The sequence below is a fragment of the Xyrauchen texanus genome, chromosome 8, assembly GCF_025860055.1.
Source record: "Xyrauchen texanus isolate HMW12.3.18 chromosome 8, RBS_HiC_50CHRs, whole genome shotgun sequence".
NCBI lineage: Eukaryota > Metazoa > Chordata > Actinopteri > Cypriniformes > Catostomidae > Xyrauchen > Xyrauchen texanus.
In genome coordinates this window covers 41,977,065-41,990,887 of record NC_068283.1, presented here as the reverse complement: position 1 = coordinate 41,990,887, position 13,823 = coordinate 41,977,065, and the positions used below count along the sequence as shown (strand labels likewise).

General features: G+C 40.9%; 1 protein-coding gene across 2 annotated transcripts in view; it reads left to right on the top strand.

The window, feature by feature from the left end:
- Positions 1–12,929, top strand: part of coro7 (coronin 7) — a 157,193-nt gene extending 144,264 nt beyond the window's left edge. Inside the window, exons 10-28 of one of the 2 annotated variants that reach the window (XM_052131344.1) lie at positions 1,352–1,406; positions 1,493–1,550; positions 1,657–1,802; positions 3,482–3,577; positions 4,351–4,452; positions 4,546–4,690; positions 4,808–4,983; positions 5,071–5,179; positions 5,510–5,596; positions 5,677–5,819; positions 7,394–7,498; positions 7,583–7,668; positions 7,782–7,923; positions 8,024–8,113; positions 8,379–8,495; positions 8,939–9,074; positions 9,167–9,258; positions 11,416–11,502; positions 11,607–12,929. In XM_052131344.1, the coding sequence (XP_051987304.1) occupies positions 1,352–1,406; positions 1,493–1,550; positions 1,657–1,802; positions 3,482–3,577; positions 4,351–4,452; positions 4,546–4,690; positions 4,808–4,983; positions 5,071–5,179; positions 5,510–5,596; positions 5,677–5,819; positions 7,394–7,498; positions 7,583–7,668; positions 7,782–7,923; positions 8,024–8,113; positions 8,379–8,495; positions 8,939–9,074; positions 9,167–9,258; positions 11,416–11,502; positions 11,607–11,615 (1,981 nt within the window). In that variant the 3' untranslated portion in view covers positions 11,616–12,929. Of the gene's footprint in view, positions 1–1,351; positions 1,407–1,492; positions 1,551–1,656; positions 1,803–3,481; positions 3,578–4,350; positions 4,453–4,542; positions 4,691–4,807; positions 4,984–5,070; positions 5,180–5,509; positions 5,597–5,676; positions 5,820–7,393; positions 7,499–7,582; positions 7,669–7,781; positions 7,924–8,023; positions 8,114–8,378; positions 8,496–8,938; positions 9,075–9,166; positions 9,259–11,415; positions 11,503–11,606 lie in introns of both variants that reach the window. The other variant, XM_052131343.1, reaches the window with a different exon arrangement.
- Positions 12,930–13,823: the final 894 nt, after the last annotated feature.

Sequence of the window (13,823 nt, the reverse complement as noted above, 5' to 3'; positions counted from 1 at the left end):
TCATACAAGTTTGAAACGATTTGAGGGTGAACTATCTCTTTAAGTGTTCTATAATACTCTGTTGCTTTCTTAAAAACACACTAGAACTTCTAGCGATCAGTTGATGCGTTTCAAAGTTTGAATCTGGTCTCCCGCGCTAGCTGTGGTTGTGATTGAATTGGCACAACATGTGACACAAAATAGATCCTCATGGTCCCGTGGTGACCCCGTATCTTATCGATGTCTCGCAGGGATGTGTCTTGCGAGTTCACCCAGCTCATGCCTACGGCATCCTCAAATCAGTGTGATGAATTAAGTATTGTATGTGTGAGAGTCATGGTCAGACCACTGGGCGGCCAAACGCTATGCTTGAATTCCAGTCATGAGTTCAGCCGGCCGACTAAACATGACTCCAGATCTGTTGTACAAAAATGTTTGTCTGTGATCAATAAAACAGGTTGTTGAGGACGGAGTTGTGAGGTTTCTGCATTGAGAGACTGTTTTGTTGGTATCTACTGACAACTAGTGGTGATATTTTGCTTTAGAGGAGCAATATTTAACATTGACATCAAGCATTTAAAATGGGCACTGCAGTCCACATTCAAAATATTGGAGAGAGTTGTCTCCCCCGCCCCCTCCTCCCCAGACTCAAAGCTCAGGCGGGTTTCCAGGTTGGATTTTTATGGTTCCTTTTGGTTGACTGTTGCTGGCCCCCTCTCACCCCGGCCCTAAGGCGGCTGCCCACCCTGCCCTCCCCTTGTTAAGTGCCTTACTGCAACTGTGATTTTTGGCTTCTTCTTTTTTTTTTTTTTTTACATATAAAATAGTAAAAACGGTAAATGGTCTGCACCTATATAGCGCTTTTACACTGTGTCCCATTCACCCATTCACACACACACACTCATAACCAATGATGGCAGAGCTGCTATGTAAGGCGCTAGCCTGCCATTGGGAGCAACTTGGGGTTCCGTGTCTTGCCCAAGGATACTTCGGCATGTTGAGTCAAGTGGGCCTGGAATCAAACCACCAACCCTGCGATTGGCAGCCGACCCGCTCCACCACCTGAGCCACAGCCGCCCCAATATATACCCAATAAACATGGGACATTGCACCATAGACGTCCATTCAAATGCATTACTGTAAATGTTTTTGCTTGTTTTTTACGAACTGAAGAACAAGTCAAAATGCATTTTTGTGGTCATCGACCGCACGCTAGAGATGTATTTATAGTTCTACTCTAGTCTCGGAGGCTGTAGAAATCTTTCTAATATACTGGAAAAACGTTCTAGTTCGTGTATAGACTCAAAATCATGGCGTCGTTTGAAATGTGTGTCGTTCAGCATTAGTAATGTGTGTCTGATTTTCTTCACAGGACCCTAATGCCTCTGTTTGATCCAGACTCTGGACTACTTATAGTGTCCGGAAATGTATGTAACCATCTATGTACATTCTTTATTAATGGCTTTAATTCTTTAGATGTCATTTTAATATGATATTAATGATATTTTGTCAGGGTGAGAGCGTAATCGACAGTTTTGAGGTAGCTGCCAGCGAGCCCTACCTGTCTCAAGGTAACAACATGATTTTCCGAGCTGTTCTGATGCTTTGGTATTGCTTTAAAATAATAATAATAATTATAATGTAACTTTTCACTCTTTGTTGCTCTTTTGGACTCAGTGAGTCACTGTTTGACAGACGCGTCGACCCGGGGCGTGGCCCTGGTTCCCAAACGCGCTCTGGACGTCAGCGTCTGTGAGATTTTGCGCGTGATGCAGCTCACGGATAACTTCATAGTGCCCATCAGCTACCAGGTGCCTCGCAAGGTGAGAATTAACACACTGCTAACCTCAGTGAAAATTCTGTCCTCTTTTACTCACCCTTATGTTGTTCAAAACAAAAGGGGAAGTTAGGCAGGACATTCACGCTAGTGATGGGAGAAACAAAGCTTTCCAAAACTTTGATCTTCGAAGTGCTCTGACGCTGAGGATATCTGCTGGTCACAGGCGAGTAAATGCAACGGGAAGAGTCGAGTCAGTAATGCAGCTGCAATGACAACATGCTTGGAAAAGTCATTTATTTTTAATGGTAATTTACGATATCCTGGAATACACAGATCTGAATCTTCTGCATAAATTGCAGACATTCATGTATAAGTTGGCCTTTAATGATTATTATTATTAATTCGTTTTAAACACTATATTAAACGAAACGACACAGGATTTAAACTCAAATATGGAAAATGTTCAGTTAATGGTTCAATAGGTTACCCAATATACTTAGCAGCATTTGAGTGAACACAAAGAATCAAAGTGTTATAATGAACGATTCACTTTCTGTAAAGAAAATGGATCTCTTTAAAGGTGCACTCAATAACAATTTCCCCATTAAAAAGATTTACTCCTAAAGAAATGGTCTGTAATTTGGAAACTTATGAATAAAATTATAGTCATATCGGTGACCTTATAAAAGCTGTTTTACTCTACATGGGGCGCCCTCATGGGGCGGCCATTGTAGAATCACATGACCAGCTGAATTCTACTCGTTTAATCTCAGTAACTGTCTTGTTTCTGGACACTTTCATTCTTGGATTACATCTTTGATTTTTATGGGAATTATAATGAGGCTATGAGGGATAGACTTACAGTCTCTTCAATGGGCTGTACTGCAGTTTAAAGTGTTTTTGGATCGTTCCATTGACAAATCATTGGTAAAATATCTGTCTAAGAACATTTAGTAGACAAAGAACTCCAGACAACACGAGCTGTGGAAAATCTGATGTGATCTAGGAGCTTTATACCGTTCATGCCATTGAAGAGATGGTAAGTCTATCCCTCACAGCCTCATTTTCATTCCCATTAAAAAGCAAAGATGGTGCTAGCATGAATAAAGTCTATTGATTTTTAATGATGCTGCATCCACACCACTAGGTGTCACTGTAAGTCGAAGATAACACAAGCAAAAAGTTACTAAGTGCACCTTTAAATTTCTTTTTTTTTCCAGTGGAAACAACTCAACAGGAAAATTTAAATGACTGAATTAGAATCAGCAACTCTTATTTGAATATAGATGATTTTATGGATCTACGTTATTGCTAAACTGACTCAGAATCAGTTACAGTCTGTATTTGATACATATATTTGGTTCACTGTGGAATCAACACCTCATAGCGTCCAACCACGAAAGTTTGATTTGAGCTCCGACGCACTTTTATTCGAAACAAATGATTCAGAAAGACTTAGAAACTTCGTGAAGCAGTGTTTCAATAGCGGCCATCACTAATTCGCACTGTTATTTTACATACATGAAAGTGAATTGGGGCTGTCGAGGACGAAAAAGCACCATCATTGAAGCTTATATACTTGAAATATTGGGCAAAATGCAATAACTGCACATTTTGTCAATATAGATAAAAACAGTTGATGCTGATTTGGATTTGCCTCAAAGTGTTTGAATATGTTTAATTAGATGGATTTTTTTTTTTTGGTATGTGTGTGAATTTCAGGCAGGACAGGACTTCCATGCAGACTTGTATCCGGACACTATAGGTCACACTCCGGCCATGATGGCAGCTGAATGGTGGACAGGAGAAAACAAACAGGTACTGACCAATCAAAGATGTAAACCAAACATTTACGGTCAGAAACTTGACTGTGGTGGCGTTTTTGCAAAATGATATTAGAAGGTTCATTACAAATATCGCGGCAGTTCTGAGGTGAAATGTCCGGTGTGTGGTGCTAAAAGCCAATAAAATGTTCTTGCAAACAGATGAGCTTATTAATGGTAATGCTCTATCGAGTTTTAAATCAACAAACCGAGCCCCCCTACCCTAAAACTTAAACTAACCGATTGTGTCAGAAAAAGCAAAGTGAGATGAAAAATGCAATTGCTGAAGCAACCACGTCATTTTGTGGTGCTCCTAGGACACTTTCGGGGTCACGTCAACTTGTGCGCTCTTCAGGACTCTTACCCCGGTCTTTTGTATCCTAGGCACAACGCTCATTCGGTTGAGTTACTGCACAAGTTGATTGCACTCGAACATGCTTGTAAATGTAGTTGGTTATGTAATGTTAAAATGTATCACCTCTCAAGTTATGCGCTAGTAAAAGTTTTTAGAAGTTGTAAGATAGCTTTGTGTGAGGAACAGGGCGAAAAGTACATGTTTATGGCCGTATAATGTGCCGTTTTACTTGTGATTTGTTTGGAAGTAAATAAAGATCATTGTTGTTGTAGCACCTCTCGTGTTCATTTCACCAGGAAGCCGTTGCGATACATGCATCAAGCCACGGCAAAATTATTTAGCAACAATGCAGGTATGCTAACGTGCGTTTATGAGACCAGAAAAGAATGGCTAAATTTCCTTCTCTTTAACAGGTGGAGAGAGTCAGTCTACACCCAAACAAGAGGCCAAAGCCCAACACTGCACCAACTAAAGAGACGTCGCCAAAGGATCTGCCCTGTGGCAAGAGCAAAGAGGTCCGTTAGAGGAACATGAGAAAAAATCCAAATGTTTTCTCTTTAGAAATGATCGTTGAGGATTATTATTGCTTTCTCTATTGTTCTCAGAAGGATTCGACCTCCAGCAGTCCCTTGAGCACCCCCAGCAGCAGTGCCGCCCCATCACGTTCTCCATCCTCAACCAGCGGTCTGTCGTCTGGCTTCCTACCAAGTCCAAGCCCAAGTCAGAGCGCCCGTGCCATCCAGAGCATGCTTGGTGAGTCCTGTAAAAATTACTGTTCTTTAAATTTGAAACCCAAACCTAGTAAGTCAATTAAGTCATTTTAGTTGTATCGCCCAGTTTTAGTATTGAACGCCCCTATGTCATTCTCAGGTCCGAGTTCGAAGTTCCGGCACATCCAGGGAAGCGTTCTGCATCGAGACACCCACATAACCAACCTGCGGGGACTTCACCTGACCACACCAGGAGAGTGTGATGGATTCTGTGCTAATGGGCAGCGTGTGGCAGTTCCACTCGCTATCACCGGAGGACAGATCGCTGTGTTTGAGGTGCAGTACTGCATTCAGATCTGTTTTCAATGCCAACTTTGATGGATTTATCTTATCGCTTCATCTGTTTGTTTCATGCCTTTGTAGATGTCCCAGCCAGGGAAGCTGCCAGACACGGCCCTCCCTACTGTCCAGAACTCAGTCAATGTGGCCGACTTCTGCTGGGACCCGTTTGACCCATACAAACTGGTCGTGGGTGAGTTTTTGTTGACTATTTCAGAATTACTGCACTGAAAGAAAAAGAAAATGTTAACCTAAACAAATGCATCTAACATCTAAATTGACTGGTTTTATTCAAGTCCAATATTATTTAACATCACTGTTTCAACCTGAATAGATTAGGTTACTCCAACAAAACTAATTCTGACAGTTGAATCAGGTAAAAATAGCTCCTAATCAGCTATTCAAGTGCTCGCAGAAGTGCTGTCCTCAGGCGTTTCATGAAAATAGACCTAATTGCGTAATTATATGCTGCCTAATACTGCAAATTAACTGTCAACTCTTCTCTGATGTATCTCTCTAAAAGCTGGCGATGATGCCAAAATCCGCGTGTGGCAGATTCCTAAGGGAGGCCTGACGGAGACCTTGACCGAGCCGGAATGTATTTTGCGGGGTAAGAGAGCTCCACAGATCATCTCTGAACTTCAAAAGCAGTGATTCTATATTGTTGACATGTATCTTGACCAATGACAGGACACACTGAGAAGATCTACTCCATCAAGTTCCACCCTCACGCATCTGGCCTGCTGGCATCCTCGTCATATGATCTTACAGTGCGACTGTGGAACCTGGAGACCGGAGAAGAGGTCAAACGACTCAGTGGACATCAGGATCAGGTGAGCACTGCACTAAAAACCACAAAGAACACCTTAGCAACCACATAGCAATACCCTGGCAACCACCCACAACATCCACAGCAAAAAACCGGGCCACTCACATTTTCTTGGGTTAGTTTTTTTTTCTCAATCTTGTTAAATGTACTGCTCCTTGAGCTTTCGAGCTACATCCTCTTAACTCAGCAATGTCTTTGTCCGTCCATCCATTCATTCATTATTCTATCCATCCATCTGTCAATCCAGCCATCCTTTCATCAACCCATCCATTTATCTATCCATCATTCATCCATCGATCCGTCAGTCCATCCATCCTTCTTATAATCCATTTATAAATCCATCCATCCATGCATCAATTCACCCATCCATCAGTCAGTCAATTTATTAATCTATCCATCTATTGATTCACCAATCCATCCATAAATCCATCCATCCTTCCATTAATCCATTCACAAATCCATCCATTCACCCACCCATCCACCAGCTATCCATCAATCCACCCATCCATCTATCCATTCACCCATGCATTCAACAATTAATCAATCTATCCATCCATTGACTCACCAATCCATCCATCCATCCCTACATTCATTAATCTATCCATCAGTCCATCTACCCATTTATCCATCCACCCACCAATGCATCCATTAATCTGTCCATCATCAATCTATTAATCCATCCATCCATCAGTCATCCATCAATCCATACATTCACCCACCCATCCATACATTCATCCACCCTCCCTCCAATCCATCCATTGATCCATCCGACCATCCATTAATTATCCATCCATCAATCCATCCATTCACCCACCCATCCATCCATTAATCTGTCCATTAATCCACCCATCCATCCATCCATCTATTAATCCATCCATCCATCTATTAATCCACCACCACCCGTCCAACCATTCCATCCATTAAGCTATCCATTCATTCACCCATTCATCCATTAATCATACATCCATCAATCCATCCATCCATTAATCTATCTATCCATCCATCCATCCTTCCATCCATCCATCCATCCATTCTTCCTTCATTCAACCAATCGATTCTTCCACCATCCAATCCATCAATTGATCCAACCATCCATTAATCATCCATCAATCCATCCATTCACCCACCCATCTATCAATCATCCATCTATTAATCATTCCATCAATCCATCCTTCAATCACCCCTCCATTAATCTATCCATCCATCTATACATTAATACATCCATCCGCTAATCCATCCATCCATTCACCCACCCCTCCATCCATCATCAGTCCATCCATCAGTCCATCCACCCCATTAATTCATCCATCATTAATATATCTAATAATCCATTCATCCATCCATTAAACCATCTATCAGTTAACCCACCCATCCATTAATCCATTAATCCATCAATCCATCCATCCATCTATGAACTATTTTTCCTTCAAACCATAACTTTCAAGCTTCTTAAACTATGTTAATCTTTCAGACAAAGTTTCAGAAGATGTCAAACTTTATTATCAGTAGTTATTATTGGATCGATTTGTTGGTGTGACAATTCTACTTAATGCATAAGATCAATTCTGTCTCTCTCAGATATTTGGAATGGCTTGGAGTCCAGATGGGAAACTGTTGGCCACTGTGTGTAAGGATGGAAAAGTGCGCCTGTACAACCCACGCGGATCCACTCTGCCTATCCAGGTTAGTTCAGTGTAAGGTTTTATACTTTAAATGCCAAAATAATTTTGTCTTTGTGACTTAGTGTTGTCCTCTCTGCTCCTCCAGGAAGGCCCAGGGCCTGAGGGCCAGAGAGGGGCACGTGTAGTGTGGGTACATGATGGCAAGAACCTGCTGGTGTCTGGATTCGACAGGTGAGCGGGATACCAGTGACACATGCACAATTTAACCAATAGTGTTGGTGTTTCCAGTGCTTGTCTGGCTCTAAAAATGTCTTAATATCTTATTTCTTTGATACCCTATGCAGTCGCAGTGAAAGGCAGCTGTACCTGTTCTCCGCTGACTCCTTGGCCTCCGGTTGTCTGGCTGCCACCCCCGCTGATGTATCTCCCTCCACCCTTATCCCGTTCTATGATCCCGACACCAGCGTCCTCATACTTACTGGGAAGGTAAGCTCATTGTGTGTTCATGTGGTGTTTATCATAACCTAATGTAAAACGTCCAGTGGATAACAGTAACAATACCATTAATTCAACTTTTGTCCCATAGGGTGACACAAGGGTGTATATATACGAGATTGTTCCAGAAGCGCCATATTTTATGGAATGTAGCAGTTTTAATTCCTCTGAACCACACAAGGTATTGTATTCATATTCCTCTTGCCTAGCAGCTAGCATCTTGGCAGGGACTTTTGTATGCACAAGCCCCATTCATTTTCTTCCAAAACTTTTGATCTATTGCACATTTGTTTAAGCATAAAACTTGGTTGCATCATCCGGATGCAAATTGAAGGAACTTTCATCCCTTGCTGAAGCGCAGACATCCTAGAAGTGAATCGTTTTATGTTGATCAACTGTTAAAAGTGAAAAGCCTCTTTAAAGCAGTTTTTACTGTGTCGTCACAGGGATTGTGCTTCCTGCCGAAGACTGAATGTGATGTTCGTGATGTTGAGGTTGCTCGAGCCATCCGACTCAGCAAGACCACCATTGAACCCCTGGCCTTCAGAGTGCCTCGTGTCAGAGTAAGACTCAATCCATTCAGCCACGCCTACATGAGAGAACAACATAACACAATACTGACATCTGGTGGATATTTGGGGAATATTTGTATATTTTTGGTGTGGACTCATACAGTACATATATGGGTGTTTATATCTTTTAAAAAATTTAAACTTTTTTGCAATGTTTTGTACATTTCGACAGTCCCACAGTTAATAGGCTCTGTGGTGGGACTTTCAGAAGAAAATTACAAAATGACATAAATCTCCTGTAATGCATGTGCTGATTTGATATGTCTCTATTTTATATTATATTTGACAACTTCAGTCTTTACCGTTATTGTTCTAAGCAGTTTATTTTGATTTGTATCTTCTCCTGTCACTGACCACATGGGATCATTTATGTTGTAGTATTCCTCATGTAGCCTTTAAGTCGCCATGGATCGTCATTTATCTCCTCTCTGCAGAAAGAGTTTTTCCAGGATGATGTGTTCCCTGACACTGCAGTGTGTTGGGAGTCGTCTCTGACCGCGGCTGCCTGGCTCTCAGGATCTGACGGACAACACCGCAAAATCAGCCTGAGACCCAAAAACATGACGCCCGGTACAGCTCAACCTCACCTCTCCGCCTATTGCATTCCTTCTCATGTTAAATACTCTCCTCCATCAGCTCATTTCTCTGTTTTGTTTTCGCAGTGAGTGAAGCACCAAAAGAGGCTCCAGTGAGAAAATATCTGCCCTCCTCCGTCTATCTGGAGGAGAAAACTGATGAACAGAAGAAAGAGGAGGTATCTGTGTGTCTGTCTGTCTGTCTGTCTGTCTACAGTATCTATCTATCTATATGTCTGTCTATCTATCTATCTATCTGTCTGTCTGTCTGTCGCCTCTATCTGTCTGTCTGTCTGTCTATCTGTCTGTCTACAGTATCTGTCTGTCTGTCTATCTGTCTGTCTACAGTATCTATCTGTCTGTCTGTCTGACTGTCTATCTGTCTGTCTGTCTGACTGTCTATCTGTCTGTCTACAGTATCTATCTATCTATATGTCTGTCTATCTATCTGTCTATCTGTCTGTCTGTCTGTCTATCTGTCTGTCGCCTCTATCTATCTGTCTCTGTCTGTCTGTCTGTCTATAGTATCTATCTATCTATATGTCTGTCTATCTATCTGTCTGTCTATCTGTCTGTCGCCTCTATCTGTCTGTCTGTCTATATGTCTGTCTACAGTATCTATCTGTCTGTCTGTGTGTCTATCTGTCTGTCTACAGTATCTATCGGTCTGTCTGTCTGACTGTCTATCTGTCTGTCTACAGTATCTATCTATCTATATGTCTGTCTATCTATCTGTCTATCTGTCTGTCTGTCTGTCTCTCTGTCTGTCTATCTGTCTGTTGCCTCTATCTATCTGTCTGTCTGTCTGTCTGTCTGTCTGTCTGTCTACAGTATCTATCTGTCTGTCTGTCTACAGTATCTATCTGTCTGTCTGTCTGTTTGTTTATCTATCTGTCTGTCTGCCTGTGTCTACAGTATCTATCTATATGTCTGTCTGTCTGTGTCTACAGTATCTATCTATCTATCTGTCTGTCTATCTATATGTCTGTCTGTCTGTGTCTATAGTATCTATCTATATGTCTGTCTGTCTGTCTGTGTCTACAGTATCTATCTATATGTCTGTCTGTCTGTCTGTGTCTACAGTATCTATCTATATGTCTGTCTGTCTGTCTGTTGATCTATCCATCCATCCATCCATTCTTCTATATGTCTGTCTGTCTGTCTGTCTGTGTCTACAGTATCTATCTATATGTCTGTCTGTCTGTCTGTTGATCTATCCATCCATCCATCCATTCTTCTATATGTCTGTCTGTCTGTCTGTCTTTCTGTTGGTGTTTCTATCTATCTGTCTGTCTTTCTAGCAGTTTATCTGTCTGTCTGTCTTTATCTGGCTGTCTGTCTGTCTGTCTGTGTCTACAGTATCTATCTGTATGTCTGTCTACAGTATCTATCTATCTGTCTGTCTACAGTATCTATCTATCTGTCTGTCTGTCTGTCTGTGTCTACAGTATCTATCTAGCTATCTGTCTGTCTATCTATATGTCTGTCTGTCTGTGTCTACAGTATCTATCTATATGTCTGTCTGTCTATCTATCTATATGTCTGTCTGTCTGTCTGTCTGTGTCTACAGTATCTATCTATATGTCTGTCTGTCTGTCTGTGTCTACAGTATCTATCTATATGTCTGTCTGTCTGTCTGTGTCTACAGTATCTATCTATCTATATGTCTGTCTGTCTGTCTGTGTCTACAGTATCTATCTATATGTCTGTCTGTCTGTCTGTGTCTACAGTATCTATCTATATGTCTGTCTATCTGTCTGTCTGTTGATCTATCATCTATCCATCCATCCATTCTTCTATATGTCTGTCTGTCTTTCTGTTGGTGCTTCTATCTATCTATCTGTCTGTCTGGCTGGCTGTTTATCTGTCTGTCTGTCTTTATCTGGCTGGCTATCTGTCTGTCTTTCTATCTGTCTGTCTACAGTATCTATCTTTCTGTCTATCTGTTGATCTGTCCAACCATCCATACATCCATCTATTCTTCGATATGTCTGTCTGTCTTTCTGTTAGTGTTTCTGTCTGTCTGTCTGTTTATCTGTCTGGCTATCTGTCTGTCTACTGGATCTATCTGTCTGTTTGTCTACAGTATCTGTCTGTCTGTCTGTCTGTCTGTCTGTTGATCTATCCATCCATTCATCCATCCATCTATCGTTCTGTCTTTCTGTTGGTGTTTCTATAAATCTGTCTGTCTGACTGTCTACAGTATCTGTCTGTCTATCTATCTATCTATCTTTCTGCCTGTCTCTCTGTCTATCTATTGTTCTATCTATCACTCTATCACACTGCCTGTCTGTCTGTCTGTCTGTCTGTCTTATTAATGTATCTGTGTTCTGCAGTTGCTCAGTGCTATGGTTGCTAAGCTGGGTAACAGAGAAGATCCACTGCCGCAGGAGTCTTATGAGGGAGTGGATGAAGACGAGTGGGTGAGTGGAGACCCATCCCAACATGGCACATCAACAAAACAGCTGATTCATAACAATTAAACACGGACTAAACATGATCTGATTCCTCTCTCTGTGTGTTTCAGGACGACTAATCACAAGCTTTGCCTCGCGGTCCAGTCAGGGTCCCAACAGCAGACAAAGAGCACGTCTGCTATATTTGAATTGTGCCATTCCAGGGTGCCAACAAACCTCTGAGCCACAAAAACAAACTCCTCAATGCCCCACAGCGTCACCTCCATACATCAGATTCACTCTCATACACTCCAGTGCCTCTGTTTGCCTTCACAACACTGTACACGAGATAATCACACACACACACACACACACACACACACACACACACACAACATCTTAACCAGTTGTTTTGTCCTGTGTCCCTTTTAAACTATCTAAACATCTTTCAAATAAAACAAGAAAAATGATCTACCCATGGGGTAAAACAAACCTTCATTTAAGAGATTTTCTGAAGTCTTAATCTATAACGCAGTTTTAGATGTTTCGATATTTTTAATGGACTCTTGTTGGCAAAAGAAATCTGTTATTACGGTTAAATATGACTCTTCACACATTTACCTGCATTCATATGCAAAGACATACGCTCATCTCAGATGCATGACGCACATACATCGATCCAGACTTATATTGTTATACAGGGTCAGAAACAACTGGACTTATTCTGTGACGTTTTTAATGATGACTTTTGTATTGTACATGTATGAAAACTGCACGATTCCTTCTTCTTTAACCCTAAAAATAATGGGACTGTTTTATCAGTGAAACCTGCACTTCATACTCCAAATCTGTATAAAAAAATACAAATAAATCTTTGCTTTGACGTGCCATCATTTGATTATTAAAGCGTGGTTGAATCGGTTCTTGTACTTTTATATTGTGGTAATTTGTAGGTTTAAATATCTTCACATAGCATAACTCTTTAATATGTGTGAAGCAGAATTTCTATAGAAATAATCAGGAAAATGCTTGTTTTTGTTAAATATCCTCATTACAGTATATCTTGAACAGTATTAACAGCCATCAATGCAATTACTTCATGAGATGTTTGCTTTCTCTTAATCGGGCGTATCATGTGCGGCAATACGACTAATCTAGTTTTGTTTCGTTTTATACTGAATGTTTACAAATGGCCGGAAAAGACTTCTGCATGTTATGGCACTCGTACCATGTGACGTCCTGTGATTGACATGCGATCATGTATTCAGTGGATATTAATACATATGTGGATGGTCTGGTATGTGATTTAATATGTGAGCTCATTTGTTACTGATCTGATGTTTTTTGGGGTGCTTTTTTCCCCAACACTTGTAATTGCATTTGTTTTAACACTTCGGATGCAATAATGTTTCTCACCTCTCTTGATTGAAATCTGTCTTGTGGGAATGTTGCCTCGAAATAAAATTTTAAAACTTTGAAAATGGTTTGCGTTTGATTTTTGTTAACTTTTGAAGTTTATGGGGGGGCTTTAGCACATTGCATAACTTCTGTTTGGGGTCTCTAAGAGCTCTAAAGTAAAACATGGATTTGCACATGGCACCTTTATGTGCTTTTTTGTGCTTCAAAGGTCTGGTCACCATTCACTTGCATTGTATGAACCAACAGAACTGAAATATTCTTCTAAAAATCTTCATTTGTGTTCATCAGAAGAAATAAAGTTCTGAGGGTGAGGAAATGTTGAGAGAAGTTTATTTTTTGGGTGAACTGTCCCTTTAAATGAATGTTTAAGTCATGCATATTTTATTAATATCTATAAAGGCACACAAGCAACTGGTAGAATAACCAATAAAAAAAGGATTTTTGATAACTTTGCAAATTTATTAAAAAGAAAAAACTGAAATATCACATTGACATAAGTATTCAGACCCTTTGCTATGACAGTTGAACTATAGCTCAGGTGCATCCCATTTCTCTGGATCATCTTTGAGATGTTTCTACACTATGATTGGAGTCCACCTGTCGCAAATTCAATGGATTGGACATGATTTGAAAAGGCACACATCTCTCTATATAAGGCCTTACAACTGTAAATACATATCAGAGCAAAAACCAAGCCATGAGGTCAAAGGATCTGCCCGCAGAACTCAGAGACAGGATTGTGTCAAAGCACAGATCAGGGGAAGGCTACAAAAAATATTTTGGCTGCATTGAAGGTTCCCGAGAGCTCACTGGCCTCCATAATTCTTAAGTGGAAGAAGTTTAGAACAACCAGGACTCTACCTAGAGCTGGCCGCCTGGCCAAACTGAGCAATCAGGTGAGAAGGGCCTTGGTAAGTGAGGTGACCAAG